The following is a 13,114-nucleotide window of genomic DNA, read 5'->3' on the forward strand; positions in this document are numbered from 1 at the left end:
AAAACCCTATGAGAGATTGAAAGAGCTGGGCATGGTTAGCCTGGTGATGTGGAGTGAGGGGAGGTATGATAGCAGTTTTCAAATATTTATTTATCGCATCTGTATGCCACCCCATAGCCGGAATGCTCTCTGGGTGGCTCATGGGGCAATCATAAAACAGTAATAGAAAATACAAATAAAAATAGATAACAATAGCTAGAACCATAAAACATAATAGAATAAAAATACAATATAAATACAACAGGAAAGGCTGTTGAGGGGCTTGAAAGGCTGTCACACAGAGGATGGCTAGGATCTCTTTATGGAAAAACGGGCTCAAGTTACGGGGAGCCAGATTCCAGCTAGACTTCAGGAAAAATGCCCCGACTGTTAGAGCTGTAGGACAATGGAACTAATTACCTGGGGAGGTTGTGGGCTCTCCCACACTGGAGGCATTCAAGATGCAACTGGACAGCCATCTGAGAGGGATGGTTTGACTTGGGTGTCCTGCAGTAAGCAGGGGGATGGGCCCAATAGCCCTCTTGCCCCCTTCCTACTCGACTATTCTATGATAAAGAATAGGAACTTCAGTGCATATTGCACGGACTTCATCAGAAGATGCTCACAGAGAAGGCACTGCCCTCCGAGAAACAAAGTGGTGCCTCTGTACGTCCACGCTTCAAGCAAATTCAAGTCTCTGTCTGGAAGTGAGGAGCGGGGAGGGGAAACGTGTACACTTCCAAGTGCTGTTGACCTGTAATTCCCACCATCCCTTCCCGTTGACTATACTGACTAGTGTTGATGGGAAATGCAGTCCAACATCTCCACATTCTACCCTCTCACTGTCGGTTCATTGAAATAGCCAATCACTCTTACGCAGAGCCTTGAGTGACAGGAAGTAAACGCATGCGCTTTGTTCATTCTGCCCATCGATTCTTCTGTAATCTCGGGTGTAGAACGCGTTTCTCCACCTTTCGTAGGTCTAATGAGCCTTTCTCCTCGCCATAGTCAGGTGATCTGAGCCGGAACTGTTGCCGGCATAGAAACCGAAAGACCGTGTTTTGGAAGTCTCGGGCTGTCGGGCGCTGCGATGGCTCCGGACCCCTGGTGCGTGATGGTGGGGAGAGAAACTCCAGCAGGCGGGTTGGCCGAGGTCACGGAGACTTTCCTTCGGGCTGTAACGTTCAACTTAAGGAGGGCTTCGGGCTGGGCTGGGCTGGGCGGGTGGCTGGCCTCCTTCGCCTTTCCCCTTCCCGTTTAATATCACATCTGGCTGCCGTTAGCTAATGGTAAGCTGAGGGAAGGAACTGTACGCTGCATTTTCTGTATATTATTCACCTCCCGCTCGTTCTACCTTTTCTCTTTTGATTCAGTATACAGTTATTCTTTTGTACAGAAATGTTCCAGAACATTTCCCATTTCAGAAATGTAACGATAAGATGGGAAGAGGGCGACGACAGCTGTTACAGTTAAATATCTTTGCTAGTTCTGTAGCGGAGAGGATGTTAACAGGTGTACCCGTTTTATGCCTGGCACATTGTCCCCGCCAAAAGCATTTCTCTGACTGCTGTAATAGCCCTGCTCACTTTTGCAGCTAAACATGCCAACTACATATGGCTTGCTCGTTAAATGTGTATGTTTGTGCACCCAAGAGATCTGTATTACTGTGTGAGTCCATTTGGGCACAAAGATCCACTAATCTATTTAAATAATTAGGGTTTGCATATTTATATTAACTGTATTTACCTAGTATGAGACTTTTGGTTATGATGGATAATATACCTAAATATAATATGCTAGTAACTTAGAACAGTTTTTGTGTAGAGGTGGAGAAGTTTGAAATGGGGCAGTTTGAATTTTTTAAAATCACAACCAAGTCATGAGAATAAAATGTTAAGAGTTCTCACCCAGCAGTTGCTATTTAAAAATAAAAGGAGCTAGCGCAAATGGGCAAACTTTCAGAATGGACCAATGGTGTGGTGCTGGAGGCAGAACTGCAGCCTGCACCTCCTAAGCTAAATCTTACCAGTGCTGAAATTGGACTCAATTGCTTTTATACTAGAAGTGGTGGGAGTGCCAAGACTAACCATATTGATTTGAATTGGTTAATTTTATGCCTGGCTCAAAGCTATTGTATTTACTTTGGCACTGTGCATTATAGTGAACTCTTGGGTCTCAGTGTAAGCACATCACTGCGCTGCATTATTGAGTTCTTTACAAGCTTGTGTCTCTGTGTGAGAAAGGCTTTTTTGGGTTTTGATCAAGAGACCAGTAGTGCATTCCTGTCCCCCAGTTGTGTTTTTCTGGCCCAAGTCCACCACCTGATATCCGCCAGTACTCAGGCCTCAGTACTGCTATTTATGAGGAGAACAGCAGACACAGGAGATTGGAGATTGGTATGGTAGCAGCTACTTCAAAAGCAAACTGCTTCACTTGGCTTGCTCCTCTCCCCAATGTTGCCACACCTACTGGATATCTCTGGGCTCTCAAAGATGTGATAATAGGGGAGGTAAGTCAAAGCTTTATATGGTCAAATGTGCTGTTTTAACACCAGTATTCCCTTTCCTTATCAGCCATCCAAGGTGACCGCTTTCTTTAGCTTGTACATACATCTGAGCATGCTCACAAAATTAATCAAAGATGGCAGTGCTATGCTGATTGCTGATACCAGGCCTGTAATAGCAATTCCTATATTAAGTCACACTGATCATTCTTTTATAACACAACTCTATATTGTCTGTTGGCTCTGAAAAGAGCTCTCAATGAGATACTAGTAGATCTCATAGCATAAGTAACTGGACATTACTTCCTCTTTCCTGTTCTTCCCCACCCCCTTTCTCTTGTGTAGTTTCTCTTTTTTTGAGTTCAAACCTAATCTGTTTCTTCTCACATCTTCTTAGGGAAAATGCTTCCTCAGAAGCCCCTCTGGTGGCAGTTGTGGAAAGGAGGAGTCATAACTGGGAGCTAGATGGTGATAGCAGTTAGTAGTTCCAGATTACAGCACAAAACTACATGATTGACAGATTGTATTACTCCAATTCCACAAAGGCACGGATACGTGTTAACTGGGATATTATTAAACTTCTTTCTTAACAGTGTAGTGGGCAACATGTTGAAATAAGTGAGCATAAATACTTTCCTGTATTTTAAAACCTTTAACTATGCAGATATGAAATGGTAACAAATCCATAGTTTGGAGGATTATTTATAGTGCTAGGGAAGAGGATTTATCAGCTATAGTTTTCAGATACTGGAGATCTAGATCCACTAATTACTGCATAACTGGGAACTGGGCCTTCTTTAAAGCATAATTTCCAAAAACTTGAAGGAGAAAACCCAGCTAAAGATCCCTTTTACATTATGAAAACCAGGACCTCTCCCATCTTTGAGCTTGCCTCAGAGTAGGCTCCTGGAGGAGGAACTTTGGTGATGAATGTAGTTTCAGGTAAGCTCATACTGGGAGAAGTGTTCCATTAGGTACTGTGGTACTGAGCCATGTAAGGTTTTATATGTCAAAACCATTATCTTGAATTGTTGAATGGTATGGTGTTGGGAGGTTAATATATCATTTAAGAAGGAAGGAGCAGGTATCTCATGCCTGTTTCATCTAACGATCTTCCCCTACAAATGGATGTCCTCTGGACTGCTTGATCTACCAACTTGCCCTTAAGTTTTGCTGGTACTGCTGTTAAATGTCAGGTTGGTCCAGAATAAAATCTCATTCATTTTGTGGATAAGGGGTTACTTTCAAATGTATAACCAAGATCTGGGTGGATGACTGTGTGGTGGGGAAGTTAGTCTAACCCATTTGTGCACACCTGGGTATATGGTATTGTGTTTACACAGACTTGCAGGTTGGGGAAATGGGTTTGCTTTTCTCTATGATATTAGAGTGTCGGTTTTGAATGTGTTAAGTGTTGGCTTAGGGATTCTTCCAGTATACCATTGCTTGACTGCCTGCCTGAGCTGACAGAGATATTCTTGGAGAGACTTCCAGGATGATTGAACTGGGAACCTTCAAAATCCATACCAGAGATGGTGTGGATCGGAACTTCATGGATGCTGTTCCAGCGTGCCATTGACCAAACACATGTAGCAGATCACAATTTGGATTCATGGGGGGTTTTTGGGAGGAGGGTCGGCTTTTAGTGGGATTTATCTTTTTATGGTTAGATCACTGTCTGTTGTGGTTTAGACTTTAAGCAGTTTTTCTCCTCCATGAGGGTAGAGAACTTACTTGAGTGGATTGCCTCAATGACCAATGGATCCTACTGGTTTCCAGAACGATCTGGTGGATTTTCCATTAAATATGACTGGTACTTTGTCAAAACACTTAATATTCTATGGAATGAAGAACTGACTGGGTCAGTGGACACACCCAAGCCTGGGTGCCTTCTCCCCTTTGGCAGAGCACAATGAACTATTTTGCACATCTTGGAGATGAAGCTGATAAAGCATGTAAAATGTTGGCTGAAATGCAAGTGGAAAAAAACTGTTGTGAATCTGACTGACTAAAAATTACAGCTTATTATCAAGCCTGCTCTGTGGCAGTGAGGGTAGCAAATAAGTTCTCCACCTCTATTGCATCTTCACAATGCCATTCAACTGAGGTGTTTCTGATGGTGAAGGGGTTACTACAATCTAACCCTGAGAAGGAGTTGGTTGTACCTCTCAATTATTTTCCTGTGATAAATCTGCTAGACAGTTTAAAGATAAATTACTCCTATCCAGCATGACTTGGATTTCACTTTTAGTGCACTTCCATTAACAGAGATATTCACAGCATCACTTGGTCAAGCTGTATTGGGTGAGTTTTATTGTCAAGGCAGTAAAATACAGAAAAGGCCCTTGCATGCATTTAATTGCTTTTATGCTGAACCCTTCTTTTGGGTGTTCATATTTAATAAAGAGGGGACATTTATTGTGTCCAGCAGGTTTTAAAATCCTCCTTGAGAGAGGAGGTACTCAGGACAGCTGTAAACCAGTTGCTAACATTCCTCCTTGGGCAAGGTGCTCAAGTGCATGGTTGCTAATCAACTGCAGTCATTCTTGAATGAAGTTGATTTTCTAGAGCTATTTCAACCTGGCTCTACACTAAGTTTCGGAATAGAAAGTGCCTTGGTTGTCCTGTGAAATGGTCTTTGCCAAGAGAGAGATGGAGGAGTGTGAGCCTATTGGTTCTCTTGGCTTTCTCAGTAGTGTCAGTACTTTTGATCATAGTATCCTCTGGACTGGGGATGCTGTTTTACATTGGCTCCATTCCTACATGGATGGCTGTTTCCAAGAAGTGGTGCTGTAGGATTACTGCACTAATTGATGGAAAATATGTCATGCAGCTCTGCAGGGCTTAATTTTTTTTGTCCATGGAGCTATTCAACATGTCCATAAAACTGTGGATGGTTGTGGTCTGGGGATGATACCCAGCTTTAATTTTCCTTTCATCTAACTGAGGTGAGGCAGGATAATGGACTGGATGAGGGCAAGTAAACTAAAGCTCAGTACAAGCAAGACTGGGCTGCTGTTAACCATTCAACCTGTTCTTTAGAGGATTGCATTCCCCTTGAAAGATCAACTGCGTAGCTTGGGAGTGCTCCTAAATTCATCACCATCACTTGGGGCACAAGAGTCCTCGGTGGCTAGGAACATCTTTATCTGTTTAGGTACTTCTATTAGCTGTGACTTTCCCTGGCCAGAGATAGCCTGGCAATAGTTTCCCTATGCTCTGTTACCCTTCCAGTTGGATTACTTCAGTTCCTTGTATATGGGGCTATCCGTAAAGATATTCTAAATAAGCTGCTAGGCCTGGGATTATTGTAACTGGGATTATTCACAATGTTTATATGATGCCAGTACTTCATTGGGGCACTTGCTTCCAGTTCATTTCTGAACCCAGTTTAAAGTCTTGGTGTTAATTTTTAATCTTCTCTTTATGTATCAACTTGAATCCTTTACAGCCTGTCTTCTGGGTGTTGCAACCCAAGGAAGTTAAGCAAGTGGCTAAAAAAGAAAGTCTTCTCAGTTATGACACCCTGTTTATGGAATGCCTTCCTGTAGGAAGTTCCTTGATGGTTATATTATTAACTTTTCAGTACTAGGCAATGACTTTTTTTGTCCCAGGCATTTTAGAGATCCAGTTTTATGGCTGTTTTTCAAAAACTCTGTATGTTCCAGTGCTCTTTGCTAACTTGTATTATTTAACTGTTTGTAATCCACCCAAAGAACATTAATTATTTTGCAGATAAAATTATACCAAACAGGCAAGCTAAATAAATTCACTATATTTGACACTAAATTAGATTTTTTTGGGTGCTGGAAGCTAGCAGTAAAAGTTGAAATTGAATACACTGATTTTGATGAAATATACAGATGAAAATGAGTATTCATTGTTAACAGTGTGTCTTTTTTTTTTTTTTTTGAAGGTTGTCATTGTATGATTCCGCTTGCCATACTGCCCAAGAGCTTGCTGAAAAAATTCAAGAACGCAACAGATATCAGAGGAATGGTGAAAGTACAGCTAAGGTGCTGCATACCTCAGAAATCACTCTCTTCCTTTGCTTGACCTTTTGCTACATTCCCTAAGGAGCAACAGAGAATGTTCCCTTCACAGAGTAGACTGTGTGCTAAATCCATTGAAAAGTATTCTTAGTGACTTTGTCAAAACTGTGGAGCTCCCTGCCTCTCCCAACCTCTTCCTTTCCAAATGTGTTGGACTACATCTTCCGTCATCTGCAACCAGCATGGTCATTGGTTGAGGATGATGAGGCTGGTAACACAGTGCATCCAGAAGAGAACAGGTTGGGAAATGCTATCCTACAGGCTTATCCAATACTTACAGCCTTAGTATTCATAAGATTGGACTTATAGGGCAGTATTCACCACTGTTGCTCTGTTTATGCCATTGACATATCACTAGTATAAGTTGCCTGTAGTGGAACGTCAGTAATGCTTGCTGGAACACCGGGATTTCTGAGTCTATTGTTGTGCTAGAGAGTCAGCTATGTTAGTATTATATGTCAATAACACAAGAAAAAGGTAAGGTTGGATGCTGCCCCTGGGAACTGGCAATGCTGTGTAATATTCTGTTTCCCATTATGTTGGTTTTATCAACTATGGTTACCTGCTTTGAGTATGATAAAATGGGTACCTCTTTTCCTCTTGTGAGTAACCAAGGTGGTTTACATAGCTTCTTTTTAACCTCACAACAACAACCCTGTGGGGCCATCTGTAAATGGCCATGAAGCTCATGGAGTGACTTTGGGCTAAGTTGGGATAAATTTTGGAAAACATATTTCCAGAAAAAGTAAAGAAGCTTTCATTTCCTTATTAGGTCTGTATTCTAGCTCTGTAACAGGTAGAAAGAATGTGAACCTTAATACAGGTTAATTGCCTCTGTCCCAGAATATTACATAGCATTTTACAAAAGATGATTGTGTGGAAAATTTTTGTTCTGGACTTTTGCTTCACCCTTCAGCCAAATACTGCTTGTGTCTGGCTTCTAGCAAAAGGAAGTCCAGTGCTAGGACAGGGCACTGCTTCTCATTGCCATAATTTTAATCTTGAAACAGAAAAGATATACCCTGATTGTCAGTCAGGAGTCCACTTCAATAAAGAAGATTGTGCAAAGATGTTTTTCTCTCATTTATATTTTAAGTATTTGTAAGAAACATAAATGTATCACTAACGTATTTATCGCAAGCATTTTTGCTGTGTGAAACAGCCTTCAGATTCTGCAGTTAAAAGTCAACCACTTTTAAAATTCTACCTCAAACCGTTTTCAGAGATGGCTCTTTTCTTGGCCTGGAATAGCTTAAGTATTTCTCAAGTACCCTTTTTGCTCCTGTTGGACAACAGCTTGTTCAATACTTTGAGGACATGTTTCTGTAAGAAGGAATCTATTAGCAGAACAGCCATGTAGTGTGAGTCTGTGTCTTGTGTCAAGACCACCTAATGTTCCTTTATGCTCTTCCTGTACTGTAAGAATTGTCTCAGGTTACAAAATGCACAGCTTATTTGACAAGCAATTTTATGAAGAAAACTTTCCATGTTTGTGAGTTAGTACAGCTGGAGATGCTTGCTTAGTGAGCAAGTAGGTAGCCAGCATTTGAATCCAGTGTAAACAGGCTTCCAGCAATGGCAATATTTATTGCCATAACAACTGGTGTTATGGGCTGACTTTGAAAAATACTCAGCAGATCAGTCTGCTCAGCAGATCTGTGTCCAGGGAAAGTTTTAATAAATAAAAAGGTCCTTCTGCCATATCTGCAAAATAGGGAAAATGTCAACATTGTCTTGTTTTCTGGACTTTCTCCACTTCCATGCATTTGAACATTTAAAAACATGTATAATGGAAAGTGAGCAATTCTGTTCCCATTGGAACTGAGAGATAAAAGATATGGAGGGAGTAAGGAAAAATAATTATTTTCTTTTCTGTTCAAAAGTGTAGTAGCTCCTAAATTTTTGTGTTCCCCCTCTTCTTCTCTTTCTTTCATTGACTATCTGTCCTTCTGTATAAGTACAGAAGACTAGGAAATATTTTCAATAAAAACTATACCTATTTTTTAAAGTGGTTAGATCATTAACTTAGACATCATCTGTCAAAAATATTTTCTTTGCTTATAAATTGCAGGCAGAGAAGATAGTTAAATGCTTATACAACAACTCATGTAGTTGAAATTATTCTTGCATTGCAGAAATGTCTTCTAATTGAGTGTGTCCTCAACAGAAGGTTCCTCTCTGTTATTAAGCATATGTGTATGGAAATAAATCCAATTTAGCTCAGTAAGTTTTATGCTAAAGTAAATGTGTTTAGTGCAGAGATGTTCATGAATCTTCCATACATGTATATTATGCTTATGCTCATGCTCTGGATGGCCATGGAGCTGCTGATTCACAATGAATTGTAGCCTGGGAAAGGTCTTGTGAGTGGATGTCATTGCTTCATTATCGTAGATTATAGTGACATGAGATTCTGGGAATTCCTGGACATTAGCTGAATTAACTGTCAGTTTATGCCACCTTTCCACAATTCACTGTTCTTTGACTTTCAATAGATCGCAGCAAGGGAGCTGCTGTGCTACACATGAAATCCTGACCCAGAATGTGGTTGTTGATGAATGATTTAGCCTCAGGTTCTTCAGAAAGGCACAGTCTACTGTGGTTGAGAAGCAAGGCCCTTCTGGTCACGTTCTCTTCCTAAGATGGTTGGCTCTCCTCACTGGACCAGGCAGCCTGGCTGTCCAGGATAACTTCCTTGGCACTGTGGTATGGTATGAGGACTGACAAGAGTTGATGGATTCTCAGTAGTAGACATTACCTAAGTAGAGTGGCCTTTTCCAAATTTGTGGTGCACCGCTGGCTTCCTTTTTCAACACATACGCTGATGTTTAAAAAGGGCTTTAGGAAACATTGCTAAACAAAGGCAAAAGTTCTACCGGGGTTGGAGAACAGCAGGGACATGAAGTAGTCTGTAGGTCTACCTTCAAGTTTAGCAACCCAGAACTCTGATGGATTTTTAAACTATCCTACATAAATAGCAATTCCTTACTTGGATGGCAAAAGAATAATATCTATTTTTTATATATTTTAGTTATTGGCTTCATATTTTGGATGGTCTTATCGGCTAGTTCACTGAGGTAGGCTCACTTATTTTCTCTCCCTCCTTGTCTCCCTTCAGCTCAATGTTACTGCCAAGTCACTGTTGCAAAATCTTAAAGAAAAGACTGATCGTCTGAAGGACCTGTTGTTGCACTCTGTATCAACACGACAAATGTATCTGTGTAAACATTCGTGATACCAGGAAGACAGGAGTGGGTTCATCATTTTTATTTTGCTTCACTTTTATGTGTTTTTTGGAGATCCCAATGAATGTGTGAAAAACCCAAGTGCTGAAATATTGCAATATTTATTTTATTTTTTGTGTTTGTTTAGTACCTCCAAGCACTTCACTGTAGCATTCCTAACTAAATGCAGTAAATGTTATTTCAGATCTAAGTGGGGCCAGTTGCTCACATGTAAGTAACTAAGCAAGTGTCTCCTTGGAAGCTGTGCCTATGAGTCGCATTATAATGAAACACCTTCTGAGGTGGCTGAATATGTGAATCAGGATCAGAACCATTGTAACATCATGCTTTGTTTAGAAAAGGTGCCTGCATTTTATAGGTTCATAAAGCATGAGGTAAGAATGGTAAAATATTTTGTATGTGGAAAATAACTATAAAAATGATAGTCTGCCCTCAGTTCTGCAAGTTGTTGTGAGTATTGAGAAGTGCTGCTGTAAGTTTTATAGTACCTTTCCATATGCACATTATTTTACGCATGTCTTAAAAACAAACAGTGTCAGGGCAGCAATCATGACTACTCAGTGATGCTTGACAGAAACCTACATTTCCTTATTTAGTCAGCACGGAAGTTAGATGGGTTTCTTGTGTCTAAATCTAGCATGCTATTAGTAGACTGATAGGCTTGTGTGCAGGTCTTTTTGGCTGAATGAATACAGCATTCCTATATGACGCGATTTATTGTTTGTTTTTAATACTTACAACCTGAGTTACAGGCATTTTCCACATTTATTTATGACAATGAACCTTAACCCAGTTGCTGCAGAACACAGCTCGAAGGGGACAGACGGCAGAACTTAGTGGATAACCTTCTTACGCGACACCAACAGCTTCAGGCATCTTTCAAAAATGAAGGCATAGAACCAGATGTAATAAGGTATGGTATTGCTGCTTTTATGTGAGCAGTGCATGACAGAAGCTGTGACTTGAGTGCACCTCTCAAGCACCCATTGTTTGGTGCCCTGTTGTCATCTACCCATTTAGTTTACAAGGATGATGTTTGGTCAGTTTCTCTTTTCTTCAGGATAGTAGCTTTCATGCCTGCTGCAAGCAACTAGACCAGTTCAGATATATCAGACGCTGTTAAGAATTATAGTGGCTGTGTATAGCCCATTGCTACATAATTTCAGCTGCTAATTCTTAAATAGGCTTGCAAGGTTGGGTGCCAATATTGCATTGAGGAACAAGAAAAAACATTACAGAAATATGTTGCATCTAAGCCAGTCAAAATAAAAGACCCAGATCATAGTGTCAATATGATTCAGAACCAGAGTCAAGCCAAAGCAGAGTTTAGCAGAGCCAAGTTAGAAATGAACACAGGTCACACTAACAGAACCTCAAGTTAGAATGACTGTAGAAGGAACAAGAAGGGGTCAGAATTTATTATTATTATTATTATTATAACATTTCTATGCTGCCCCTTGCCGAAACCTCGGGGCGGCTTACAACATGATAAAATACATTGAAATACAATAGTACATAATAAATTACCATTAAATATAACAATACAAAAAATACATTGATTTACAAATACAAAATTAAAATTATCAGTATAAAATAAAAATATAGGAGGAGAAAGAGAAGGAAGAAGAAGTTGCCCAGGCCAGATCATATGTTTTAACAATTGAAATGATGTTTAAATAAAAAGGTCTTTACCTGGCGCCGAAAAACCAGTAACGACGGTGCCAGGCGGACCTCTTTGGGGAGTGAATTCCATAGGTTGGGCGCCACCGCAGAGAAAGCCCTCCTCCGGGTACTTACTCTCCTAATTTCTTTCATGGAGGGTTCCCGGAGAAGGGACTCTCCCGCAGATCTCAAAGGGCGGTCGGGCATATACGGACGTAAGCGCTCGTTCAGGTAGCCAGGACCCAAGCCGTTTAGGGCTTTGTAGGTCATAATCAACACCTTGAATTGGGCCCGGGCTTCAATGGGAAGCCTGTGAAGCTGATGGAGGACTGGAGTCATGTGAGCATAACGCCCCGTCCCCGTCAGCAACCTGGCAGCTCTATTTTGCGCAACCTGGCAGTAAGTGACATGATGTGTGGAGTGAGGGAATCAGGTAGACAGGATGCATGTGTGTGGAGTTGGGTCTAAGCAGGATAGCTTTGTGTTCTCTGCTGTATTGTTAGGAAGATAACTGGCAAATCTATGCCATGTGATCTAGCACTTCAAGGTATCTGCCCTTTGGAATTCCCAAGCACTGCTTCTATTTGGCTTTCTATGGATACACTTAGCTGTCTGAATATGGGGATATCTCTGCTTTAAGAAAGCACCTGCAGTAGAGTTTTGAAAGGAGGAGGGTAGTCATATAGCATTGGTCAGGCAAATCAAAGCAAGCTGTCGGTTTTGTGTTACTAATGGCACACTGTATCTTCTAGTAATATTTAACAGTTATATTTTATTGTTACATTCAAATACATGCTAAATACCCTGAGCTAAATGAATGAGAATGTGATAGAATTAAAAAATGCTTGAAGCAGTTTCAGTTTTTCTAATGCTGTAGAAGTCTGGAATTGTTAAAGCATGTATGCATAGCTTAAGACATTTTAGATGGATAAAATAGCTTTTGGAAAGTCTGAGTTGCTGAGAGAAGAGCTGTGAAAAAATAGTTAATCCGTTAATTGTTTTATGTCCTTGTAATCCCCAGGTAAGCACTGTAAATCCTTAAATCTCTTGTATGCTGGTTTCTTCATTTAGCTATTTTAACTGTGCATGCAAAGCCAGTCTAGCAATGACTTCCATGTTGATGGAACATGTGATCCAAGTTGTTGTTTATTGCATGCTCTAGCAATAGCACAAGCTGAGCCTTTCACATTTTCTTGTGAACTGTTTCTGTGCTGGGATAAGGAAAATCAGCACTAGTGAACCACCACCAGGAGGAGCATATGATCGATGAGCAGATCCATCTGTGCCTGAACCCTCAGAAATGCAAGTTGCACCTTAAGGTTCCCATTAAATTTAAACTCTTTTAAACAATCTCATTTATCCCTTTCTGAACCAAAAATACACTAAATATCACTTTGGGCACACAGTTATGCCACAAAGCAGCTAAAGGCTGCTAGTTACTAGAATTGTGGGTATTGATGGAGGTATTAGATTTCCTTTGGCCTGCCAAAAAAATTTAAAGTTGTAATACTTATCTTTATTTGAAAACAAAAGCCATTTCAGCTGGTCTTTAAATCTGTAGTCCTTCTCTTTTCCTCAGGATGCATTAGCTGCTGAGCTAGTGAGCCCATCCCCTGGTCGGGTAGAAGCTAGATTTTTTAAAAGAAATGTTTCATTATGGCTGCACATGGTTT

The 13,114-nt window shown here is 40.6% G+C and overlaps 1 protein-coding gene across 2 annotated transcripts in view; it reads left to right on the plus strand.

Moving 5' to 3' along the window:
* Positions 1 to 979: 979 nt before the first annotated feature.
* The window catches only part of STX8 (syntaxin 8), a 93,118-nt gene continuing 80,983 nt past the window's right edge, over positions 980 to 13,114 (plus strand). For both annotated transcript variants that reach the window (XM_044453780.1, XM_044453779.1), the window contains exons 1-4: positions 980 to 1,086; positions 6,399 to 6,498; positions 9,653 to 9,747; positions 10,582 to 10,692. In XM_044453780.1, the coding sequence (XP_044309715.1) occupies positions 1,070 to 1,086; positions 6,399 to 6,498; positions 9,653 to 9,747; positions 10,582 to 10,692 (323 nt within the window). In that variant the 5' untranslated portion in view covers positions 980 to 1,069. The remainder of the gene's footprint in view (positions 1,087 to 6,398; positions 6,499 to 9,652; positions 9,748 to 10,581; positions 10,693 to 13,114) is intronic.

The sequence above is a fragment of the Varanus komodoensis genome, unplaced genomic scaffold, assembly GCF_004798865.1.
Source record: "Varanus komodoensis strain SLA01 unplaced genomic scaffold, ASM479886v1 scaffold7_1, whole genome shotgun sequence".
Taxonomy (NCBI): domain Eukaryota; kingdom Metazoa; phylum Chordata; class Lepidosauria; order Squamata; family Varanidae; genus Varanus; species Varanus komodoensis.